Source organism: Xyrauchen texanus, chromosome 2, assembly GCF_025860055.1.
Source record: "Xyrauchen texanus isolate HMW12.3.18 chromosome 2, RBS_HiC_50CHRs, whole genome shotgun sequence".
NCBI classification, from domain to species: domain Eukaryota; kingdom Metazoa; phylum Chordata; class Actinopteri; order Cypriniformes; family Catostomidae; genus Xyrauchen; species Xyrauchen texanus.
In genome coordinates this window covers 48,710,901-48,736,833 of record NC_068277.1, presented here as the reverse complement: position 1 = coordinate 48,736,833, position 25,933 = coordinate 48,710,901, and the positions used below count along the sequence as shown (strand labels likewise).

General features: G+C 37.9%; 1 protein-coding gene across 1 annotated transcript in view; it reads left to right on the top strand.

The window, feature by feature from the left end:
• LOC127654689 (ras GTPase-activating-like protein IQGAP1) overlaps window positions 1–25,933 on the top strand; it is a 54,236-nt gene that overhangs the window by 12,228 nt on the left and 16,075 nt on the right. The window contains exons 3-15 of the mRNA XM_052141970.1: window positions 13,987–14,143; window positions 14,249–14,326; window positions 14,493–14,569; window positions 15,883–15,950; window positions 16,356–16,469; window positions 16,659–16,837; window positions 17,126–17,213; window positions 17,308–17,471; window positions 19,483–19,567; window positions 19,766–19,929; window positions 21,099–21,259; window positions 22,442–22,566; window positions 22,654–22,817. Of these exons, the coding sequence (XP_051997930.1) occupies window positions 13,987–14,143; window positions 14,249–14,326; window positions 14,493–14,569; window positions 15,883–15,950; window positions 16,356–16,469; window positions 16,659–16,837; window positions 17,126–17,213; window positions 17,308–17,471; window positions 19,483–19,567; window positions 19,766–19,929; window positions 21,099–21,259; window positions 22,442–22,566; window positions 22,654–22,817 (1,624 nt within the window). The remainder of the gene's footprint in view (window positions 1–13,986; window positions 14,144–14,248; window positions 14,327–14,492; window positions 14,570–15,882; window positions 15,951–16,355; window positions 16,470–16,658; window positions 16,838–17,125; window positions 17,214–17,307; window positions 17,472–19,482; window positions 19,568–19,765; window positions 19,930–21,098; window positions 21,260–22,441; window positions 22,567–22,653; window positions 22,818–25,933) is intronic.

Genomic DNA, 25,933 nt, shown 5'->3' with positions numbered 1-25,933 from the left:
ATAATTCTCTGATTAAGATGTATTTAACCCAAAATATTTATTTTAAATCCATGTTAAGTTGGATTTATACTGTACACAAAGCTATATATTTATAAATGGCTGCAATGAGAGGGCATTTTCACAACTGGCTTGTTTGGAGCATTGGTTTCAGAACCTGGTTTCTCTCTTTGGTTCGTTTATGCATATAAACAGCAATTGGCACTCTGATCCATACCAAAACAATCACTTCATGACCACATCAATGAGGTTGGTCTGATTTCCAACAAACTCTGAAGCGGTTCGCTTGTGGTGAGAATGCAATCCGTACCAAGGAACCAACCATTTACTCTATTATAACCATGAGCATACCTGAGCATGTCACCGTTTACACATATCACGATCAAAACATGGATAAATGCTTTTTGCTGACTATTGCTGAAATAATGCAAAACTAGCTAATAATGGATAAAATTAACCATGACAGAAATTTTACAGCTCCATTACAAGTGACGGATAATATTTATTTGTAGGGTAAACTCCGATTGGAATTCTCATTCTGTACCACAATCGTGACCTAAACTAGGGCTGGGGCGGTATGGATTTTTTCTAACCGTGGTTGAAAAGAAAGATATTACCGCGGTATAGCGGTAAACCGCATTAAATACATTACATTGGATCAGAGAAGTCCCCCCCCCCCCCGACAGACTTTGGCGCACACATCAGAAGTCGCTTTTGATAGACAGACTTTAAATACTGTCACCTACATCCGAAGAAAAAAACGAGCACAATTTTAATAGTCAAATTTTCATCAAGCCGTAATTTGGCATGAACTAATCACTGTATAGATTTCCTTATTTAAGATTATTCTCAGATACATTCGCATTGAAGATGGGTCAGACATGATTTTGACCACTTTATTAAGTTTTGTTTTGTAGAAAGCCTTTCTTTAACTTAAAATTTCGTTTTGTATAAATTGTATCTTAATTTTAATCACTGTTTCATTAACTAATTGCCTGGAATTAATAAATAAGAAGCAAATATAGCAGACATATAATCAGCAGCAGGACGTGAAGGCCGATGCGATCTCTTGCGCGTGAGCTCTCTCATAAATGAACCGAAACTTCGTGGCTAGGCCTACTGCCTCACAGACATGAGAAATAAATAGAAATCTTAAAATGCATTTTAAACAAAATTCAAAACAAAATGATAAAATTTTAGGCTACAGTAGCCTAGTAGTCAGGTTTGCCGATGTGCGTTACTATTTATTTATTTATTTTTATCCCTGTGCGCCAATCGGAAACGGACTTCACTGCTGATATTCTGGGGATACAACATAGCCAATAGGCTATAGCCTACTAGGGACTTTAGCCTTTAAAATATCTTTGCTGCATTGGATCAGTCTCCTTTCTAGAACAGCCAAGAGCTTTCTAGCCTCGCGGCAGCAGCGCTTTGCATCGCTCAGACCTTAAAACAGTCAGCGCCATGGATGCGGTTTTGAAAATTTATCAAAAAACGTTGGTGCGGACAGATGAGTTTTGTGATGCGGTTGCGGATTAAATAATAATAGCCCATCCGCAGCATCTCTAATACAAATGGAATGTTATTATGTGTCATGGAACATTGCGCTCCCCAACTCATGAAAGGTCGGATTTGCTCCATATTTTGATAAGTTTTGTTTAGAAAACCTTGAATCCATGTAGGCTAATATCATTAGACATAATCCATATCATTAGAATCAATGAATCCATGTCATTAGACACAACGAATCCATGTCATTAGACACAACGTGCACACATGTGCAGGCCAATGTTTTTTTTGTTTTTGTTTTTTTGCGGTGACGACGGTGACAAGCTCAGACCCGCGGTTGGAGTCACGTGACCGCGGTATTGCGGTAATGCGGTAACCGTCCCAGCCCTAACCTAAACATTACTTAAATTTGTTTACTGGTAATCATTTTAACTGCTATATCTATGTATGAGCTAAATCCCCAAACAGTGCATAAACAATTCTGACCAATGAGTGGACAGTTTGCTCACATGTGAGTTTTACTAACACAGTGTTGCTCCATTTTGAAATGTTGCCTTGTGAAAGGCAATTGTGAGCACTAAACAGCTCTCAAGCTACTGTTAATTACCTGGGAAATAGTCACCTGGCAACTGTGGTGAGGCATTAAAAGCCAGTAGTGAATGGAGAAACAAATAAAGCCTTTGGAGTTAGGGAGGGGAACTTCCCTACTAAAAAGGCCATCTTAACCAGCATGCGGTTCCCATGCTGGTCTATGCTGCATTATGCTGGCTGCTAGTTTAAATGGTGGACAAGCTGGGTTGATCTGAAGTGAAACTTCTTCACTCACTGCTGGTGAGATTTTGCTAAGAGATGTAATGAAATGATTATACAGTTAAATAAGGTAATTGCCCATAATTAGATTTGCGTTAGTGTAGATTTCATTCACTCTCACAACCTCTCCCTTGTTTGGACAGGAAAGCGCCCACGCCCTTGTGTTTGTCTTCCCTCTCCTTCTGTACTGACTGTTTTACTCCATCATGCCCTGTACAGGTACTCGTCCCAGGAAAACCGTGCAGGAGAGTGAAAATGCAAAGAAATGTAGTTTTTGTACCAAAGTTTAAGCTTGGTGAATATGCGTAATGGCACAACGTTTGACAATAGAGCCTCTAAATGTCACTGATTGACCTCTTGGCTTAAATTGTGTATTTTAACATTTTGAAATGATTTATAATTTATTACAAATCAAATTCTGATATTTGTTGCAGTAATTTCAAATACTTAGTCTCTAGGTTGACAACACCTTAAGTAGGAAACATGCTTTGAGAATAATTGCTTTAGTTAGCGTTTAATGGTGATGACTCTTTGCCAGTCAATCTTAAGATATTCTGTAAAAAAAAAATTCTTCTTTAAAACATATGTGGTTTGGACTTCTAAGGGCTAATTATTGCTTAATTGAGCGTTTTCTGTGAGAACATGTGGAAGTGAAAATTATGTGTTCTCCCTGAAAAAATGAATGACTGTACAATCAAAATATATATATTTTTTTTTAAATACCCCTAGCTTACAGCTGTGATATCAATGGAAATTGGAGACGTTAAAGCTGCAAGGACCATTTCCTCTAATGCTTACACTGGCCCCAAAATGTAGGCCATTTGGACACCCAAGCCACACTTAAGGCTTGATACGAAATCGTATTTTATCCCATATTTGCAGTGCCATCATACTACAATAACAGTGTTATCAGCGCATATTATGGCTGCATATTAGCGTGTCGCTCAATTTCTCCATGAATTCAGAATGTAAACAAGACAAATAAAACATTACCTACTGCATATATACAGTATATTACTTTAAATCATCATTGAGTGCTTAAAACAGCTTCTTTTTCTGATCTCATGTGAATACTTCTCATAGAATGAGGCATAAAATAATTTAACGTCACAAGGTAGTCTTGAGTGTCCTCCTGTTTTAATGTACTTCTAAATGCCTCCCACAGCATTGTGGCCGCTGTGTGAATGTTCGCAAATAGTATACAATCGCTCGGCTTTTTCAAACTTCTTTTTACCCCTGAATGAAGAACTTCTCTGGAAGTATATTGGGGTTTTAAGAAATGTATTAATGCTATTGCATTAGATGACAACATTTTAAACCAAGTGGCATTTATTTCAAAGAAAGATAGCTCAACCCTTCTAGGTACAATTCGAAAAAAATGATTTGACAAATTATATCTTAATTTTTCATCAAATTGGTCACATTTTAACTTTTGAAAATGTTTCAAATTCAGTTTATTGCATCAATTAATGTCTTGAAATGGCATATTATGTTGCATATCTATTTTTTTTTTAAATTCTGTAATTGCAAAAATGACTAAGGAAAGTTAAAGTTGAAGTGTGGTTTAAGCAGGGGCGAAAATTTCATCAAAATGTTGGGGGGGACAATAAACATAACAATTCTCAAGAGCAATTTTTGAAGGGGACACCAAGGTTTTTTTTGTTGTTGCCCCGTTTGCATTTGTATTATTTTATTTCTTAAACAATTATTTTAAGAATATATCATTATATTATTAACATTACAAATATTTTAATGATATTTTAGGGGGGGACAACCCTCAGATGGGGGTCCTGACCCCCCTGACCCCCCCGCGATTTCCGCCTATGGGTTTAAGTGTCCAAATATTTTTGTGGGGCAAAAACTAATCTAAGATCTGCCTAATCTAAGACATATCTTAGATTAGTTTTTGCTAATCTAAGATATGTCAACATTTAAAACCGCAATGTAGATAAAAAGACCCAGTGAAAGAGGTGGCAAAACTCTGAAAGCAGTCCATAAGGTTGGTCTGGGGTGAGTGAGTTTCAGATGGCAGTTTCCTGTTGAGAGGAGATTCAACACAGCCTGTGAGTGTCTGTGGCACCTGATGCTAGAGGTCATTCTGCACTGAATTCCGCCACTTCAGTTGAGCATGTAATGGAACACTTGGCTGGCCCACACAGTGAAACAATCTCGCTCTCAATTTGTCTTGTTTCTGGGCTTTTTCTGTCATTGCCTGGTCCCAAAATGCAGTCTTTTTCTCTATGAGACATCTAAGATGGGTGGAGTGTTTAACAGCAACCCAGATATGTCTATTGTGTTTATGCTTGGTCGCTTGCATGAAATGTGGTCTTTTATTATAGATCTTTAATTTATCCTGTCACAATGAAACACCACTGACTTTCTGAATAGATGAGAAAGGGAGAGATAAAGACATGGATAGGTGTGGTGCCTTTGTGCCTTTTCCTAGATATTTCACTGTAGTCACATAAGCACCACCACTGATTTGCCTTTTTCATGCCAATCACAACTGGTACAGATGCAAGCACAATGTGTAGAATTGTTTGTTTCATGCTATTTGTTGTCCTTAGAAATATGTTTAAATCATATTCATTTATTTTCATATTCATGCTGGCTCCCTCTTTTGGCCTTCTGCAATTTGCATATAAATGAATAATAGTCATTTTTATGCTAAATGACAAATACTTTTTCTTGTTTCGCAGCACCTTTACAATATAACTGCTGCTCGTTTTAAAGTGTAAACGCATTAATGTTGAAACAGTGGTGGTGTTTTTAACTCTCTGCCTTTCAGCTGTGTTTTGATTGGTGAATAGATTAACCAAACTGACCAGATGATAGGGCGTTTGCTGATAACACATTTTCTATTAAGAAATTCACTACTATTGAGTATTTTATCCTGTGTTTGTTAAGCTGAAAGGAGTTTATATATATTCACGAGGAATATAAAGATAGTTAATTGCACTATTGAAGGTTCCTGATCATTTCAGTAGGGATGTCACAATAATGAAACAATCGTCTGAACTAGTGGTCAACCGATATATCACAAAGGCCGATAAATCGGCTGTTATTCTGACTTTAATTATCGGCATCAGATGATAACGTTTCCTGTTTGGACAACAAAAAAAAATCCTTGAGGGCGCAGAAAACTTCCTGCTTGCATGTGAAGTGACTGAGACATGTAAACGGCCAGTCACAATGAATTTTTTTTTGTTGCTTGCCAATGTGTTACTACAGTAATAGACCGGTGTGCAACAGTCTCATTTAAATTGTCCGTATATCAGAGCCGCGGCAGACTCATTTGAGCTCATAATGTTAAAGTGCTCACCTGTTTCATTCTCCCTTTCTCTCCGCAAAAGTTCCCTGTAACTTTAACTGTCTTGTCTAATGATAAAAATGCGAATATCAATAAAACTAAAATCATGTACCCTCTACAAATATGCGCATATCTCGTTTAAACAGATTTAATAAACCAACTTCACACAACTTGAGCAGATCCAGCATCCTGTGAAACGCTCATAAAAATCTTCCTCTGAAGCACGTATTCTAACAGTCTCTCCTCAACTGTTCTTTTCTACTGATAAAAGGCAAATATCAATAAAACTTCTATAATATACTGTTTGCAGATATGCAGATATCCCGTTTAAACCTCACGAAAATCCAGCATTTTCTTCCCGCGCTCATCTAATATCTTCCTCTGAAGTGCGTATTCTATCAGCTAGAATCAAAACTTCAGGATCAGGTTTAAAAGTTCCTCTGATTCATAAATCATGGCGACAATCCAAGCAGGCGATCCCGGCCATTTAAACTGTCAGGAGATTGCTGCTCGCGCTGGATCCGCACAAGCTTGTGAGTGTAACCAAAGTCTTCCTAGCAAGTCAGTCCACTGTCAGTCTTGTTTGGAATACTTTCAGGAGACTATTTCCAGTAATGACAGTTCAGCTCCTATCTACTTGAATGGGGAAAGACCAAAATCTAAAAACTATTGGTCAAGATTACTATCAAAAACATATTTCAAATGAGCAGTACAATCTGAGATAAAAAAAAAAATGTTAACCTCAGATTAAGCTAAAAACGCAACTTTCCCGGCTTTTATTGCTAATGTGCATACGTGTTCTCGAGTTGAGTGACAGGCGATGTCTGTATCTAAAAGGTGAAATGCCTGTACTTTGAAGGCTCTTTTACCCGTAAGGTGGGACTTCCTATCTACAGCAGTAATTGAGCACAATTTTAATAATTTCAACAAGTTCAATGTTCATAATGTAGGGAATTCCTGCACACGTTTGTCACGTTAACATGAACAGTAGTTAAGAATTTTGTTTTTTGATGTAATTCCAGAATAAAACCTATATAAACCTGTTTATTTGACATGCAAATTGCGTTTAACTGTGTTTCTGCAAGCGAGCAACAGGATAAAACTGTTGCTCCTGTTTATGACCTATGAAAATGTCTACATGGCAAGCGCACACCATTGGAACCATCTAGTTTTGCCTCATCACATCGTGGCACTCGCTCATATTACAGCACCTTTGACAAGAAAGGCATAAATGCTTTGTGTAAAATGCTACCTACTCAGCTGCAGGGTGAATAGAAATGCTTAAAACAGACTTGTTATATCTGTTATCTCCATCTGAGTTCCATCTGCCTTATACAAGTATTTTCTCTGCTTAGTGAATCAGTGAATTTTAATAATGCAAGTAGGCCTATGTACCGGTAATTATATACAAAATATAAATATGGTGACTGAGGCAAAAATGTTGCCTGACATGTCTTTTATTGAAAGAAGTCATACAGGTTTAGAATGACAAGAGGGTAAGTAAATAAATGCAGAATTTTCCTTTTTTTTTTTTGGAGAACTATCCCTTTAATATATTCAGGTTTCTGTTCCAAGAATGTCAGACCTAGCCATTTTGCTGCTTTGTTTCTTTAAAATGGTCATTTTGAATTGGGGAGAATGTTTTGAGTTTTAAAAGTTTTGTATGCCTACTGTATGTTGTTGTATTACATTTAAACTCTTTTATTTCAAAAGATCAAGGCACATTTTTAATGATCATGATATATCCCTTTTAGCTTTCTTTTGAGTGTTTTTCTTAGATTGTTACAAAATAGGAGCAGCAGGAATGCTTTGTGTGTCTTCCTCGGGAGACAGTGAGTTCACTCTCATCTCTTCCTATTGGAATGAACTCTGAACTGTGTGGCTTTTGTCTTCCTGTGTCACACTGAAGGAAGTCTGCTCTTGTGGATACTGTTACTCACTCTCAGCTTGAGTCTTAGATGTTAGCTATCTTAAAGGGACAGTTCACCTGAAATTACAAATTCTGTCATTTTTTGTTGGTACATACCTGGATGACTTTCTTCTGTGGAACATACAGAAAACGATAAGGAAAAAAATTGTCAGTGATGAAATTCATCTTTTTTAGATCAGTCTTAGGGCCTATTTAAAGCATTGTTTATTAATGGGTGTGACCTCCTATGTGTATGTGTGTGAGTCTGAAAAGGCGTGTCAACCACAAATAGCTATTAAAGAGAGTCTTTCATGGAGAGAGAGAAAGAGAGATAGTGAAAGGAAGGTTGATACAGAGCCACTGTGAATGTGTGCCCTGTGTGGGCGCTTACAGAATCTTTAAGTAAGGGGTTCCCAAATTCAAGAATCTCACGGTCCTCAATGTTTGATGTTGCTCAAAAATTGCAGATGTCAATGGTTTGAATACTTAAGAATACTGTTTTTAAATGTGCAAAATCTGTGTTTGTTGCACTGACATCTAGCAGCAAAAACAGTCATGACAAGCGAGTAATATTCGGCTGATTGTATGATCTCAACATGAATGTGCACCCAACACCATATGCAGAAAAAGCAGCTTGATAATGACTGATAATGAGTCTTCACCTAATGTGAGTGAACATCATTAAAAATATATAAAAAAAAAAAAAAATATATATATATATATATATACTATTCTACTATAGAATAGCTATTCTGCTATTCTACTATTTTCTTACTCAAAAAATTCTACTTCACATTTAAGGCAGAGATGTGGCTCGGCACACACACTTTACCTGACCACCCATCTGCTGTCCCTTTAAGAAACAGAAGCAGACCTTGCAAAGCAGACAACTAGCAATATGTAAATGTCATGAAAATTCCATGATAATGGAAGTGTGTACTTTGCATTGCCAGCTGACCTGCTGGTGGACTGCTATCTTGGCAAAATGAGAACTTTTACATTGGTGGCCAAATGTTTGGAATAATGTACAGATGTTGCTGTTTCAGAAGGAAATTGGTCCTTTAATTCACCAAAGTGGCATGCAACACAAAGTATAGTCTGAACATTACTGATTTAAAAAACAGCACCATCACTATTTGAAAAAAGTCATTTTTTATCAAATCTAGACTGGCCCCATTTCCAGCAGCCATCACTCCAACACCTTATCCTTGAGTAACCATGCTAAATTGCTAATTTGCTACAAGAAAATAACTTTATTGCCATTATATCAAGCACAGTTGAAAGCTATTTGGTTCATTAAATGAAGCTTAACATTGTCTTTGTGTTTGTATTTGAGTTGCCACAGTATGAAATAGACTGGCATGTCTTAAGGTCAATATTAGGTCAAAAAAATAAACCGCTTTCTCTAGAAACTCCTCAGTCAATCATTGTTTTGAGGAATGAAGACTATACAATGCTTGAAATTGCCCCCCCAAAAAAGATTTCATACAAAGGTGTACACTACAGTCTTCAAAGACAAAAGGACAACTGGCTCAGACAAGTTCAGATGTAAAACTAAACAAGAGGATAAGTACATCAGAGTCTGTAGTTTGAGAAATAGATGCCTCGCATGTCCTCAGCTGACAGCTTCATTGAATTCTACCCAATGTTTGAACCCAATGTTTGAACATCAGCCGTAACAAGATCATATTGAAATTCACGGCTTTTTAACACTTCGGTGTACATATGTGACAGTTGTTTATTGGATCAATACAAGTAAACATCATATTATGCGTCTATGCATCACTTTACGAAGTGCTTACGACCTACAAGTCTTGCCTTAAGAACAGGTGGTGAAACCAAATTAAGCACTGATTTGGTTACAAATTAACAAGTTACTAAGCACTTGGTGTGAAATTTACATCCCAACTTACATAAGACCTTAAGCACAGCTGGTGCAATCATACCCTGAATTTTTTTTTCAAATTGTAGTTTTTTCACGTAAGTTCTGACTATACATTGTGATCAGTTGAATGCCACTTTGGTGAAAGTACCAATTGTTTTCCATAAGAGCAAAATCTGTACATTATTCCAAACTTTTGGCCACCAGTGTGTGTTTTAGAGGGAGTTATTTCTTTACCAGATGTTCAATATTCGAAGTATGTGGTTGTAATGTGGTCGACTTGACGTGAGGTTGTTTTTGTTGTAACCGCACATGTTGACCTTCGTGGAATGTTTTTGTACTGTATGTATGTGTGCTCAACAGATTGAAATGTACAGGAGAATGTTGTGAATGTGTTGGACATGTGAAGAAACCAGCTGGTATGTTGCTGGATTCTGTTTATCTCTGAACAAAACCATCTTGTTAGCAATGTTAATCTTATCAACAAAATAACTAATACTGAAAAAGTGTTTTTTATTTGGTCAACGATAACTAATTAAAGATGAAAAAGAAGCATCAGGACGATAATCAGATGATTTTATTAAAGCGTACTGTTGACGAAAATTATGAGAAAAAAAATTAAACTGCAAGATATTAACAGTGCAAGATGTTTTTATATATATATATATAGAACTTACAGATACATCATTTATAAAAGAAGATGTTAGATATGGATTGATCTAATCCAATAATCCAGTATGTTGGGGATTTCCCCACTTGAGCTGCAAGAGTTGAACCCGTTGAACCTCAGCAAAATTAACCTCTTTAAAATGGGTTAATTACATCCCTCAAACACATCCTATTTATATTTGAGATTAATCACTATATCCACAGCATATATATATATATATATATATATATATATATATACACAACAACATACGAATAAACTGGTAAATTTGAACTTGAATTACACACTAGTCATAATATGCATAATTTTTAGTTGCTTAACTTGCATTGTGAATACACCGTTTCTGTAAAAACACGCTACACGCAATATCCTTAACTGACTAAACACGGAAAGTTAATAACAGTATCTCTACCATACAGGCCTGATTGGTGGCGTGCTGCAGAGACGGTTGTTCTTCTGGAAGTTTCTCCTCTCTCCACAGAGAAACGCTGGAGCTCTGTCAGCATGAACATTTTAGAATACAGTAGGCTAACTTCTAAGGAGTAGCTAACACTTCAGTGTATTAATTATATAGTACATCCGGAAAGTATTTACAGAGCTTCACTTTTTCATGTTACAGCCTTATTCCAAAATTTATTAAATTCATTAATTTCCTCAAAATTCTACAAACAATACCCCATAATTCACAGCCTTTGCTCAATACTTTGTTGAAGCACCTTTGGCACCAATTACAGCCTCAAGTCTTTTTGTGTATGATGCTACAAGCTTGGCACACCTATTTGTGGGCAGTTTCTCCCATTTCTCCCATGGTTATTAATTGTACATATGTTTATGTATATTTTTCTGTACAGCACTTTGGTCAACTTTGGTTGTTGTAAAGTGCTTAACAAATAAATTTGGTATGGTATGGTATTTCTTTGCAGGACCTCTCAAGCTCCATCAGGTTGGATGGGGAGCATAGGTGCACAGCCATTTTCAGATCTCTCCAGAGATGTTCAATCGGGTTCAAGTCTGGGCTCTGGCTGGGCCACTCAAGGACATTCACATAGTTGTCCCGTAGTCACTCCTTTGTTATCCTTTGTCCTGTTGGAAGATGGACCTTCGCCCCAGTCTGAGGTCCAGAGCGCTCTGGAGCAGGTTTTCATCAAGGATGTCTCTTTACATTGCTGCATTCATCTTTCCCTCGATCCTGACTAGTCTCCCAGTTCCTGCCACTGAAAAACATCCCCACAGCATGATGCTGCCACCACCATGCTTCACTGTAGGGATGGTATTGGCCATCATCAGACCAGAGAATTTTGTTTCTCATGGTCTGAGAGTCCTTCAGGTGCCTTTTGGCAAACTCCAGGCGGGCTGTCATGTGCCTTTTACTGAGGAGTGGCTTCTGTCTGGCCACTCTACCATACAGGCCTGATTGGTGGAGTGCTGCAGAGACGGTTGTTCTTCTGGAAGGTTCTCCTCTCTCCACAGAGAAACGCTGGAGCTCTGTCAGAGTGATCATCGGGTTCTTGGCTTCCTGACCAAAGACCTTCTCCCCCAACCGCTCAGTTTGGCTGGGCATCCAGGAAGAATCCTGGTGGTTCCAAACTTCTTCCATTTACAGATGATGGAGGCCACTGTGCTCATTGGGACCTTCAATGCTGCAGACATTTTTCTGTTCCCTTCCCCAGATCTGTGCCTTGATACAATCCGGTCTCGGAGGTCTACTGACAATTCCTTGGACTTCATGGCTTGGTTTGTGCTCTGACATGCACTGTTAACTGTGTGACCTTATATAGACAGGTGTGTGCCTTTCCAAATCAACTGAACATGTCCAGTCAACTGAATTTACCACAGGTGGACTCCAATGAAGTTGTAGAAACATCTCAAGGATGATCAGTGGAAACAGGATGCACCTGAGCTCAATTTTGAGTGTCATTGCAAAGGCTGTTAATACTTATGTACATGTGATTTTTTTTTTTTTTTTTATACATTTGCAAAGATTTCAAACAAACTTCTTTCACGTTGTCATTATGGGGTATTTTTTGTAGAATTTTGAGGAAAATATTGAATTAAATCAATTTTGGAATAAGGGTGTAACATAACAAAATGTGGAAAAAGTGAAGCACTGGGAATACTTTCCGGATGCACTGTATACTTTTACTGTATTTCAGGATCTCAGGTTTTCACAACAAGGATAATTGACCAGTATTTGGCATGCAGATCTTGTATATGTTTGAATTTAAATTAGGAAAATTATGATTTAAATTTTCTTTTTAAATGTGACTATTAGATTAAAGTTTGGTCTGCACATTTTTGTCATTTTGCACATTATAATCAACTACAAAACATACATTATCTTCATTGACTAAAATTAGTCTGTCAAATTCTGAATATGACATGACAAAATATCGATTAATTTTAAAGGATATTTTCATCAAAAGACTAAAACTATGACTAAAACAAAAAACTGCGTAAACGTGAACACAAGGCTCTTAACAAATGAATAATAGGATGGAAAGAGAACAGATCATGGTGTGCTTAAATGTCATTTTCATACCATGAGTGAATGCTGGTCTTTTCAGATGATCAAAACATTTGACTCTCTATTTGAGTCCCTCCCCGAAGGGCTGTGAGCTTAATAAAGGCATTCAAATGTATTTGAAACTGTGCCAAGCCCTACAAATGCATGCAAATGAATTGATCCTTGCAGTCTAACATGCTGCCTTTATAAAAATGCCTTTGCATTTCTTAGTGATGGTGTCAGCAGTAGGGATGCACTGATCCAAAACCTGGATTGGTATCGGCTCCGATACTGATGTTTTTAGATGGATCGGGTATAAGTCCGAAGAGCCAGATCCAAATCCAATACTGTGTGTTAGTCATGTTCGTTTCTGTCAAGCTCAAAAAATTACATAAAAGAACCATAAAACAAAATTAAAGTAGTTCATATGACTCGTGCATTTTATTCAAATCCACTTGAAGACGTGAGATAGCTCTGTGAATCAAAAAGGCTGTATTTTATAAGTAAATATATAAAATGCACACGCAGCTCCAGTGTGTCAGTGAATGGCGCTGCTCTGTCACACTCACTCGCGGCTATTTTTAGCCTTCACGCGGTGCACAATATTTGAGGTCTACTCATGAACATCATCTCAGATGTAGACGCTCAATAGTTCGGTACACTTATAATATGCATTTAGAATGACATCGGAGGTGCATTTGACCAGAATTTGAATAAGAAGTGAATTAAACTACTGTGAACTTGCCTACAAACAGACACATACAGGACATCCTGGAGAGTTCAGAATATCAAAATAAAAGCATGAGGGTTTAACAGTTAAAGGTGAACGATTGAGATATATTACTATTATAATATTTTATTATCATTTATTTACAATTGGGTTCCAAAAAATAACAGTGTGAATGAAAAGTGGACTGCTATCATACAACTAAATTTAACAAAAAAGAGATCTAAATCCTTTGAAGTCCAGATACAAGTTTAAAAAATTTTGACTCCTGATTAAATGAGTTTGGGTTGTGACAGTCCATCAACATCTGCTTATAAAAGCACACTTATTCTTCAAGTTCACACTAGTTTACACAGCTGTTGAACTTTGTCTGAAGTATGTGAAATATACAGTGATACAGTATCGATGTTTATGTACTAATTAATTTTCATCAAGCTTTGAACTAGTTTAAAACAATCAGCTTTTTGAACACAGGGGCTCGTGGATATCATACATGCTTTAATGCGAGTTTAAGTCCAGTTCATCTGGCCAGCTCATTTGCGAACACATTGCCCCTCTCCTACATATCATTAGTCCTATCTATACAATGACATGGCTTACTGAAGTTTAAGATCCTCTGTAGGTAGTGTGTTTGCCTTGCTGAATACGCAGTGCATTTGTGTGTTTCAGATGGATTGAGGCGTGTTTAAATGAGGATCTCCCGCCCACCACTGAGTTGGAAGAGGGCCTGAGGAACGGCGTATACCTTGCCAAGATGGGCAACTTCTTCGCTCCCAGTGTGGTCTCTCTCAAAAGGATCTATGACCGTGAGCAAACACGTTACAAGGTAGGACTGAAGTTTATGGAAAAACATTTCCAAAAGCACTAATATGGAGATAGCTGAAGGTTGGATTTCATATGCTGCTTTTGTGTTCCTTTGTCCCACTTGTAGGCCACTGGGCTCCATTTCAGACACACAGACAATATCATCCAATGGCTAAATGCAATGACAGATAAGGGCCTTCCCAAGGTAAGTAGTGTAGGTGTATAAGAGCTTTCCTTTGTTCTTTTATGAGTTTCTTCTCCATTGAGTCACATGCATGACAGAACTTGCCTTTCAGCAACCGTCCCATGTTTGGCAACAATGCTGCATTCAACCTCATCAATGAAAATACACTTGTCTCTCTCTCTGCCAGATTTTCTATCCTGAGACAACAGACATCTACGACAGGAAGAACATGCCACGCTGCATCTACTGCATACATGCTCTCAGGTAACTAGGATGTCTCTGTGGGCATTCACAAATCTCTTTCAAACTCAAGTTCTAATGACAATTATTGAAGCGATTGTTCAACCACAAATGAAAATTCTGTCATAATTTGCTCACCCTCATGTCATTCTTTTAGACCACTCCAGGGTCTGCTATTAATGGGGGCTCGAGGCACAAATACCACAGAAATTAACAAAAAATTGCCCTGAAATTCAAAATACGGGGGCAGAAAATAACATCTAAATGTTATTTATGTTATTTAGAGTTTTTCTAATCTAGACTTGGTTACTTACATGACCGTTCTGCCCTCTCATTGAGGGCGCCATACAAGCTAGAACCGCCACTGGTCCCGTCACATAGAGGCACAAAGTCTATTTCACGATCATTCACTTTCACTGTTCCTCTGTGGTGGAATGAGCTTCCAACCTCCAAATGATCTGCTTAAACCATCTCTACATTCAAGAACCAGCTGAAAACACATCTGTTCCAAGAGTACTTTACTAATACACACTAAATGCACTTACTTAATATTTAACAATATATATAAAAAAAGAAAAAAGAAATGTCATTTTTTTTTCTGTCTCTTTCATCTAAGCGTCTACTCCAGCCACTTTAAGAACTTGGCAGTGTGATACTGCAAATATTGTTGACTCTTGTACCACAAATTGCTTGTTATGTTCCACGTTTGAAATTCATTTTTGGATAAAAGCGTCTGCAAAATGACTTAATGGATAGTGCTTCACTTTAAAGCTTAAAAGCACCCAGAGGTGTCATAAAAGTAGTCCATGCGACTCCTAAGTCATATTCCAAGTCTTCCTAAGGCATACATTTTGATGAGAACGATCAAAAAAGTAACTTTCGTTTTCATCCACGACAAAGTAACTTTTCTATGAAAATCTAGATGTTGCACATTCATGAGCACTATGAAAGAGGGGCAAGGCAACAAGGTTTCATGGATTATTTCTGCATCTACAGATATAATCAATTCATTGGAATTAAGGAGGGAACCTGTTCTGTTTCTGTGTAGGCATTTAGCAATAGGTTTGGGAAATCCTTCCACCATGTGTAACTCTCACATTCCAGCTCGGTGCAGAATTGACGCTGGGCCCAATGGCCATAAATCTGGCCTTCAGTAACAGGAAATAACAGCATACTGGGTGCGAAAAATTGGCTTAGACCTGGCGTGGGGTGAGGGGTCAATTGTGGGGCTTTGTAGTTGTTAGAGTTGATGGAGTTCGCTTGTTTGGGATGTGTTAAACTTGAACTAAGTTTCATGGGTATTTCATTTTCCATAATCACTTTTCTTTTTTTTACAGTCTCTACCTGTTTAAACTTGGCCTTGCGCCCCAGATAACAGACCTGTATGGCAAGGTCGCCTTCACAGGTGAGTCAGCTTGCTCACTAATTCTCTAGTTTATACAACAACAGCAGGAAAATTCCCCTGTTCCCGGGAGCTGTGGTCAATGTGAAAGTCATTACCAATTGTATGAGTGTTTCCTGTCATTTTGTCTGGCTTGATCTGCCTGCCAAGTTCATGGCTTGAAAATATTTTTTACCAGACCTGTTGATGTCTAGCCAATCACATTGAGTTGAGGAAAAATGCACAGCCAAGATTACTTTCCAAAAGGTTTATATGTTTATTAAAGCATGACATTGCAATCTTCATACTGAGTCTGTCTAAATTCATACAATAGTAAATATAAAAAAAACATACAGAATACTTTCCATTGAGTTGCACAATCACCATTTTTTGCTGTTACTTATTTGTTGAATCTGTTTTTCTTCACAGAGGAGGAGATTAATAACATGAAGAGTGAATTAGAGAAGTACAACATTCAAATGCCAGCATTTAGCAAAATTGGTGGGATTTTAGCCAATGAATTGTCTGTGGACGAGGCAGCCTGTGAGTATTTTTTCAACATTTGCTTTAAATCTGGCAATTTCCCTCTTGGCATATTGGCACTCTTAACTTGTAAACATAAACAACTAGATGTAGTTTGTACTGCCAATAGTTTAGCACAGTAAATTATGACGTGTTTTACATTTGTCTGTGCTCAAATGATCTGAATTATCTTCTACTGCAATGATTCAGTGCATGCTGCTGTGATCGCCATCAATGAGGCCATTGACCAGGGAGTCCCTGAGGGGACTATAGTTGCCATGAGAAACCCAAATGCCATGTTACTGCACCTGGATGAGAGCGCCGCCCAGCATTACCAGGACACCCTGTTCCAGGCCAAGTCTGAGAAAGTGGCCAGTTCCCGAAAAAGAGTACGAACTGCACTCTGCAGCCAGTTTCCAAATATTATACTTGTTATATCTGGGTAGCTATGGTCATTTTAGTCACTTATAATATTCCATGATTGATTGAATGCCGCTTTGGATGCTAGCTGCCCATATATGCAGCACAGCAGCTCACTATGTTTTGTAACAGAGCTACTGTGATAATGTTCTAAGAAGTAGTTTGATACCAATTTAAAAACAATTGATAATTTATCCATTGTTGCATAGTATGAAGATAAAAGACCATAAATGAAATATATATTTCTTTGGTTGCAGATTGGAGAGAACTCTGATGCTGAAAGAGATGCTTACGACGAACTGCTCACACACGCCGAAATTCAGGGCAACGTCAGCAAAGTCAACTGTGTGTACTTGACCACTTATCCCATTACCCCTCGAGCTCTTTCTGTTCTTTTGAGTCAATGATCTGAGATCTCATTGTTTGAGTTTTGTCTCAGTGTCCAAAGCCCTGAATTCAGCAGAACAGGCCCTGCTGAGTGGTGATGAGGACAAGCTGTATAATGCTCTCCGTTCCCCAGCATTAGGCCTGCAGTCTGTACAGGGTCAGAACAAGGGATGGTACCTCAAACAGCTGCTGGCAGACCGTGAGCTGAAGGATCAGGTAATGGGATACATAATGATTTGAGAAAGAATGATGGTATTACAGTAGGGCTAAACAATGAATCCAATTAAAATCTAAATTGTAAGTTTTTAAATAAATACTTTCCGCATGCGTCTTGTGCTTTAAAGTGAAGGGGTGTTACTCTGTGCTGAAATCTACTTCACATACTCCAAACATGCTCAGGGCTCAGAATACAGCTCAGAATGCAGAATACTCCAAGCAGTCCAAAATATGTGCACGCTTCATTGCTCTGTTTGTCGCTTTAAGTCTTTTGCTAAACATCGTGCATTAAGAAAACTTATTACATGGTTCTCTGGACTAATCGATTCTGATTGGTCAATGAAGCTATCTAGCTGTCTGACCGGTTATCTGGATATTGCTGGTACTGGTCATCTGGGAGTCATCTTCCTATTATTTGGATCACTGTGTGATCTCTACAAGTAAGCTAATACAATTTATTTTTTTATTTTTTAACTCAAATCCATGTTTCAAGTCCATTTATTTATTTATATATTAATAGTCTTGTAATAGACTGGATAATGAGCAGCCAGATGATAATTTTTACAAAATAATCACCAACCGAACTCATGCAAATCAATATTTTACGTCAATTTATTTATTTGGTTAGTAGCTGTGTAATAAGTGGGATAATGTACAGTCAGCCGGTTGTTATCTGCTTCGCGTCGGGTCCTGATCACCATAAAGGGGTTAATTTTGCAATAACAACAGGTTGACTGTACATTACCAGGGTTCCCGCAGATCCTTAAAAAGTCTTAAAATGTCTTAAATTCAGTTTTCTAAAATGTAAGGTCATAAACAGTCTTAAATATCTTAAATGATACAACAAAAGTCTTTATTATCATTTAAAGAGGTCTTAAATTTGCATGTGGAAAGATGGGGAATTGTTATATGTCTAATGTGATTATCAAACTTAAAAAGTGTACAATTTAATTAAACAAATGCATGCACTGCATCTTTCAGAGTGAAAACATGGTACTATTTTCTCCCCACACACGGGGCTTGTGAGTGTTTCCAGCTGTTGCGGAGCAGTCCACAATCATTAAGCAATATCGGAAATGTATGACAAGTGATCACTAATGATGATCTGTTGATGATGATGATAATGATATAATGTTGATGAAATATGACAATGTTTACTTTTAATTGTTTATATTGTAATATGTTATATATTATTGTAGGAGTGCACATTTTATTTCCCTTATCTGTTTGAGTGAGCAGCTGGATGCAGTGAAACGCAAACAGTATGTCAGCTTTTAAACTTAAAAGTTCCATACTATGAATCAAATCTTTTTTGAGAGTGTGTGGGTTTGTTTTGTTAATTTTATTTGTTCAGGTCTTGAAAAAGGTCTTAAACTCTGCAACATTCCTGATTATCCCTTACATAATGCTCCAGGTTCAAATTTGCATAACTCCAAAGGTTTTGGGCTGTTACAAGTTACTATACAAATCTAAACAGGATGCAGAAAATTGTAGTTTTGTGCAGGGCTGCAGATAGGAATTATTGGGCCCGGTACAAAATGCATTCATCAGGCCCCCCTCCAGTCCGTTCTCTCGCAGTTTACATGTTTATATACGTGTCTCTGCTGAACACCAGATATTACACTTTTTCTGTGGTGTCAGCATTTAATAAAACGAGGCACAAATGCTACAATCCTGCAAATACAACTCTCCCCTAAGCAAGGAGGTCATTCAGCTGCTCCATCAAGACAAAGCGGGCTCCCTCAAGATAATGTGCATGACGTAGTGGATGGAAACGTGCAACAATTCATTTTTGTTTCGTCACATTTTTTTAAATGTGCTATATGCGAACATTTAGAAACCCAGCTATTGTCTACTACTACACAGAAATGTTTATCGTATTGCATTTGAAATCTCAATTGCAATATTGGTCAAAATAATTGTTCAATTATTTTGTTTTACCAAATTGTGAAGCCCTAGATTGTAGCATCTCATCATCATATCTTTCCTCTTCAATCTTTGCCATATCTAGAATGCCCCTGGAGAGCCACTGATCAAGGAAGAGTTACAGAGTGGAGTGGAAGCAGCCAATGAGCTTGCAGCAGACTATCAAAAATGTATGTACTCCCTTCTGTATCACTACATTCTTTTGAATCCTGAGGTAGTTTGCATTCCCAGATAGCCATGGTAGAAAATGTAAACGTGTCAGAGATGCCAGTGTTTTGTTCGTCTCTATTTTATTTATTCATTAATGCTGTCCCACAGCTGTCACTGTGAAAAGAACAATGAGTGAGATGTTTGTGTGTGTTTGTCAGTGCTACGGGCAGTGGAGAGGATTAATGCTGCCATCAGAAAGAGTGTAGCAGAGGAAACGGTTAATGAACTGATGAACCCAGATGCTCAGTTGCCGCAGGTTTACCCGATTGCTGCCGATCTGTACCAAAGAGAACTTGCCAGCCTGCAACAGCAGAGCCCAGAGGTTAGAATTCACACACACCCCCACAAACACCCGCATTCATATCCAGACAAGATCTACTGTATACCCAGACCAACACAGAACTCAACAGACTCAATGATCGCCCATCAATCAAAAAGTTCTAAACATGCCTCCCCATTCCATCATAATTTGCTCACCCTCATGTCGTTCCAAACCCTGTAAAGCTAAAAATGTTCCAGAGGTATTATAAAAGTTGTCCATGCAGCTTTTGCATAATCTTGCAAGTCTGAAGGCATACTATACTGTAGGTTATAGAGATAAACTACCAGAAAAGTAAAAATAGGTGGTAGTCAGTGTCAATACTCGTTGAGCTACCCAGGCCCCCACACAACAATGTTTTATTAACATTTTCCAAACTGTATTCCACAGTATAAAGACAGAAATGCACTAACATTGCATAGTCTAAGTGGAAGGTTGTCTAACAGAAATAAATTGTCCCTATAGGTGGTGTATTAATTGCAATGAACATAAAATCTCTTTAACCCTTTTCTGCCACTATATTTTATTTGTGGCTATCCACTTTGCTACAGCAATCGTGAAGCTGCATTTACATGATTTGCACTGCTTTGAACTCCACATAAAAAAAGTGCTTGCAGAGAATTATCTTGCTTTGTTTTATGTGCTGGCATTGTCCACGTAATGAACATGGAATCATTGACGTATGTGTTTGTGGTGTGTGTGTCAGTGTAATGACCCCTGACACATTTCAGTGGTTCCGCCCTATTGCAACCAGTGCTCAAACTCACTCTGAGCTCAATAAAATGTCAGAATCTAATGTCAACATTTAGTAAATGTATTAAACGTGTTAATTTTGACAGCTCTAGTCTATTCTTTGTTTATTTATTTTTGTTAATTTGATTGTGCTCTCAGCTGCCAATTAGAGAGAAATACTCTCAGGTCTTTGCAACACATTTAACCAGGTTTATGCAATCTCATAGATTATCCCCCAAAATAAACACTAAGTTAGAATAAAGTCAGTAGATTCCATCTGGCACTATGCATAAAATATATTAAATATTAATATAAATATTAACTATTTTGCTGTACCCATCCTTCCAAATTAAATTATTTACATGAAGTTTACATAAGTTGATGATCTGGAACAGTTCAGCTTATTCTGAGTGATTTTCATGCTCCGCTTGACTGCGCAGGGCTCCTTGTCACACCCGGAACTGCTAGTTGCTGTGGAGATGCTGTCATCTGTGGTGCTGATAAATGAGGCGCTGGATGTAGGGGACCGGCAATCAGTTTGGAAACAGCTCAGCAGTTCTGTCACCGGCCTCAGCAATGTAGAGGATGAGTATGCCCAGAGGTGAGAGTGAGTGATGACAGACTCGCATCAACATGAAATCATTATTGACACCATTTACCATTTCACCATTAAAAATGAAAATTCTGTCATCATTTACTCAACCTCAAGTTGTTCCAAACCTGTAGTCCGTTGTTCTAAAGATGTTAGGCAGAATGTTAACCTCACTCACCATTCACTTAAAATGAATGAAATGTTATGGGAAAAAATGCCATGAAAGTGAATGGCGATTGAGGTGAATGAACATTTCCTCTGCTGTACCATGGAAGAAAGTCATACAGGTTTGGAGCCACATGAGGGTGAGTAAATAATGATAGAAATTTAGAAATGGTTTGTGTGAAAATAAAGCTTCAATAACTTGCATTCATATTGTATACCTTAAAGTGATTGTTCACCCAAAAATACAAATGATCTAGTCATTTACTTGCATGCCATCCCAGATGTGTGACTTCTGCAGAACACAAAGATTTTAGAATAGAATAATTCCGCTCTGTAGGTCCTTTTAATGCAAGTGAATGGTGACCAGAACATTGAAGCTCCAAAAAGCACAAAGGCAGCATAAAAGTAATCTATAAGTCTCCAGTGGTTTAATATGTCTTCTGAAGAGATGCAATCACTTTGGGTGAGAAATCCATATTTATTTACTATAAATCTCCACTTTCACTTTCTGAAAGTGAAAGTGGATATTTAAATTAAAAAAGGATTTAAATATAGATCTGTTTCTCACCCACACCATATTACTTCTGAAGATATAGTCATATGGATTACAAAAGTACAGACTACTTTTATGCTGACATTGTGATAACTACAATTCCCCCTCTGAAATAATGTTCCTTTTCCACTATCATCACACTGATGTGGGGTATTAAATAATGTTAACCAAAATCCAAATAGCTCTCTAGGCATTGTTTTAGTAAACTTTAATTCAGGTCTGTCTCCATTTGGGAATGGAACGCCCACTTTTCACTATTCAATCAATTCTTAATGGAAAAGAAAATCACATCCTGTCCTAAATTTAATTGACTTTGATAATCCTGCTTCACTTTAAAGTAGGTTATATTATGAAAGAAAGTAAAATGGATTGTGAAAGCTATTTCATGTTGACTTTAAAGAAACATGCTAACAAAGACTATATGGTTGCAGAACATACTGATTTATCTCACTCTATTTGGTGATTTCCTGCAGGTATATAGATGAGCTGATACGTCTGAAGGCAGCTGCGAGGGAAGAGGGTAGTGATTATCTTTCCTGGAATGACATCCAGGCCTGCGTGGACCAGGTCAACAGTACAGTTCAAGAGGAACATGAAAGTGAGTCTAACATGGTGCAAAGTATTCACAGCTATCCTGACTGTAATTCAGATTGTACTGATAGTGCTGAACCTCTTATGGTTTCAGGGATTGCTGCTATTGGTCTGATCAATGAGGCCTTGGATGAGGGTGACCTACAGAAGACAATGGCTGCTTTACAGCACCCTGCCGCCAAGCTAACAGATATAGATCCGTCTTTGGCCCAGCATTATTATGATATATTGCAGGAGTCAAGGAGAGAGAAGGCCCACGTATGTAATCTCACAAAACTTTCTGCACTCTGATTAGGGCACATAAAAAGCTTTATTTTCAGTCATAGAAGTCTAGACTTCATAGTAGCACCTGATGGAATTCCCTTCACTGAGGGAAGTCTAAGGTTTGAAAGTCGTTCTTTCTCACTTTATACTTATCATGTGAGCCATATGAGCTTCTCTTGACTCAAGTCTGATGACATCATCTGACATTACACCATCTCATTCCTCACTCCCACATTTTGTCTGGCTTTCAATCGCCAGCTTCCCTGTCCATTTCAACAAAAGGTTCCTTCATTTTTCATGTACTGGGATATAATTGTAGGAATGACTATTTGAAAATGTTCAAGTCATTTTACATGACCTTACTTGACCTCTTTTGAGGAATCGTTTTTATGGGTAATAGCAGATAATGGCTCTAATCTGAGGCTCACCGATTGAGATAAATGAAGTATGTTCATGTCTAAGAGGTAAGCAATCATTTTAGTTTTGTGTTTAGTCAGTTTTTAGGCCACGTGTTTCCTGTGGACATGAGACCGAAACCTCAGGGATGCAGGTGAATACTGGAGGGCACATAAGACGCCACGGTTTACCGCAGCAGAGTGTGCCACTGTGGTTTAGAGCTGTACAGATGGCATAGAGCAGTCTGTTAAGGTTACATTTGTTTCTAAGTTATCTTTACTAGTATATCCAGAGGACTCTGAGGCGTCAGATGTTACAGACCCTAAATACCATGTTTGGTTTGCTTTTTTGTAGGTAGTTCTTTTAAATTGAACCTAAAGTGTTTGTGTACCATATATCTAACTCACAACTCATTTAACTTGGTTTTGTCTTATAACTGACATGATGCTGCTATTGGACCCTAATTTCTGCCAAACTCCTATATAGAGTGCATGCAGACCAAAAACATGGCTGGAAAAACTAAGTATTTCCTTTTGTCATGATTTTCACAGACGTCGGAAATAACAAGTCTGATGACTCTTTCTCTGCCTTAAATGGGCAAAATTGTGGTCCTGTATGCTGCCATTGCTAAGTAAAGGATTTTTAGCTGTGACATCACTCCTGGCTTACACCAGCATGGGTCACTCTGCTGTGTGAAGCAGCACAGACAAACCTAGATCTGCTCAACTGACTCAGGAAGTGGTTAGAAAGGAAGTTTGAGGATATTTTAACTTCCGCAATTTAAAACGATCTCCAGCTGAAGACATAAGTTGTCCTCAAAAGATGGAGTGATATGTGACTAGACAGGCAGCAACTATTTCAGACGATTCTTAATTGACGTAATCTTATACTTTTGAGTAAAATTAGAATTGTTGTGTAGCTTTGACCTGTACTGTAAGAAGTGTGATATGAAAGTATACTATACATGCATTTGAATTCTGAGGTCAAGTCATTATTTTCTTAGCATTTAAGTAGGAAATTAAAACAGGATGTTAAGCACGTTCACATTTAAAGAACACTTTTACACGTTTGATATTTACCCGAGAATGTTTGGAGTAGAAATATTTCCTCTTCTAACGTACGGTGTTATAAACAAGGCCCAGTGGAGATGGTAATGTAATCTTGGACATTGCACCACACCCCTTTTCACTTCCTTTGTCAGAGTGGACAGATTTTATTCAGAAGTGCATATAAATTCCACTCCACCCCAATGGGACTCTTTGTACCATATTTGTACTAATCCAGCAGGAATTATTTTTATACAGGCGATGAAATGTTACCCATTGAAGCCGAGTCTTATCAACATATAAAGGAGCGTTTCCCTCGGTTGCACAATTTGCCACACCCTCGGGTTTCGTGTGCTCACTGTGCTGCTGTAGATCTGCAAAAAAGGCGGGCAGATTGCAAAAAGGGGCATGAGCACTCAGCAAATCAGGGAGCCACAAACTGTGCTCCGGAAACTGAGCTCAGCATGTACATGCAGTTGGCGCTATTATAGGAGAGCTGCTGCACCACCTGGTGACAGTAGTAATGTATCTCAACATCTGTTGGGCATCATTCAGCATATGCTTCTTTCCAAATCGGCTTAAAAATGAGAAGATAAGCATAAGTAATTAATCCAAGGGAGAAAACAATATAAATAGTCAAGAAAAAGTATGTGAACCCTTTGGAATTAGCTGGTTTTCTGCATTAATTGGTCATAAAATGTGATCTCATCGTCATCAAAGTCACAGATATAGACAAAAACAATGTGCTTAAAGGTGCTGTAAGCGATTTTTATTTAATCTTTTTTTTTATGGAAAGGTTTGCTAAAAATAGTACTACTCCCTCAAAGATATTAATGAAATAAGTGTCCTGAGATATATCACCTGACAGCTCTAGACTCTGTAAACAGCAAATTAAAATGTTCCACAATCCGCGGTCACTTGACGCTTTCTGCCTGTCAATCATTGTTCTCATAATGTTGCAGGTGAAGCAAATTTCTGAGGCTTACTGCCATTTTATTTATTTATTTCTCACATTCACAGTTATATACAATATACAACTTGAAGTGAATTGCAAACCTAGTCAGCTTCATAGACATGTATATAAATAGTATAATAATAAAAATAAGTAACAATAATAATAATATAAAAACAAATATGGAAAAGGTCAATGGTTCAACCATTGACCTTTTGACCTGGTTCAACATTTTAAGATTCCCAAATCTCAGTTTTTTTAGGTAGTTACAGCTGCGCCATCTGCTGTGTACTATTTTTGGGAGTAGCATACACCCCCCTTTAGCGGCAGGTACTCTGGGAGTGGTGATTACTGCCTTTTGGAAAAGGTCATGAGGCATCAGTGTATTACTCCCTGCTAATTCAGAGTCTGGGTGACGGAGCTTCAACTTCTCTCAAGAGATTATGGGAGAAATATTTCAACTTGGTATTGGAGGAGGGAGTGTGGGCTAGAATTCTAAAAAACATCAAGTCTACAACCAGAGATTCAAGGGTGCATCTGATGCAGTTTAAGGTTTAGCATAGATATTATTGGACCCCCTCTAGATTGTATAGGCTTGGCCTTAAAGACACACCCACCTGTTGATGATGTCAAGAAGACTGGGACACAACCCATGTTTTTTGGGGATGTGTTAAGATCCATGTGTTCGGGGGGGTAAGGTTTAATGTATATAATTG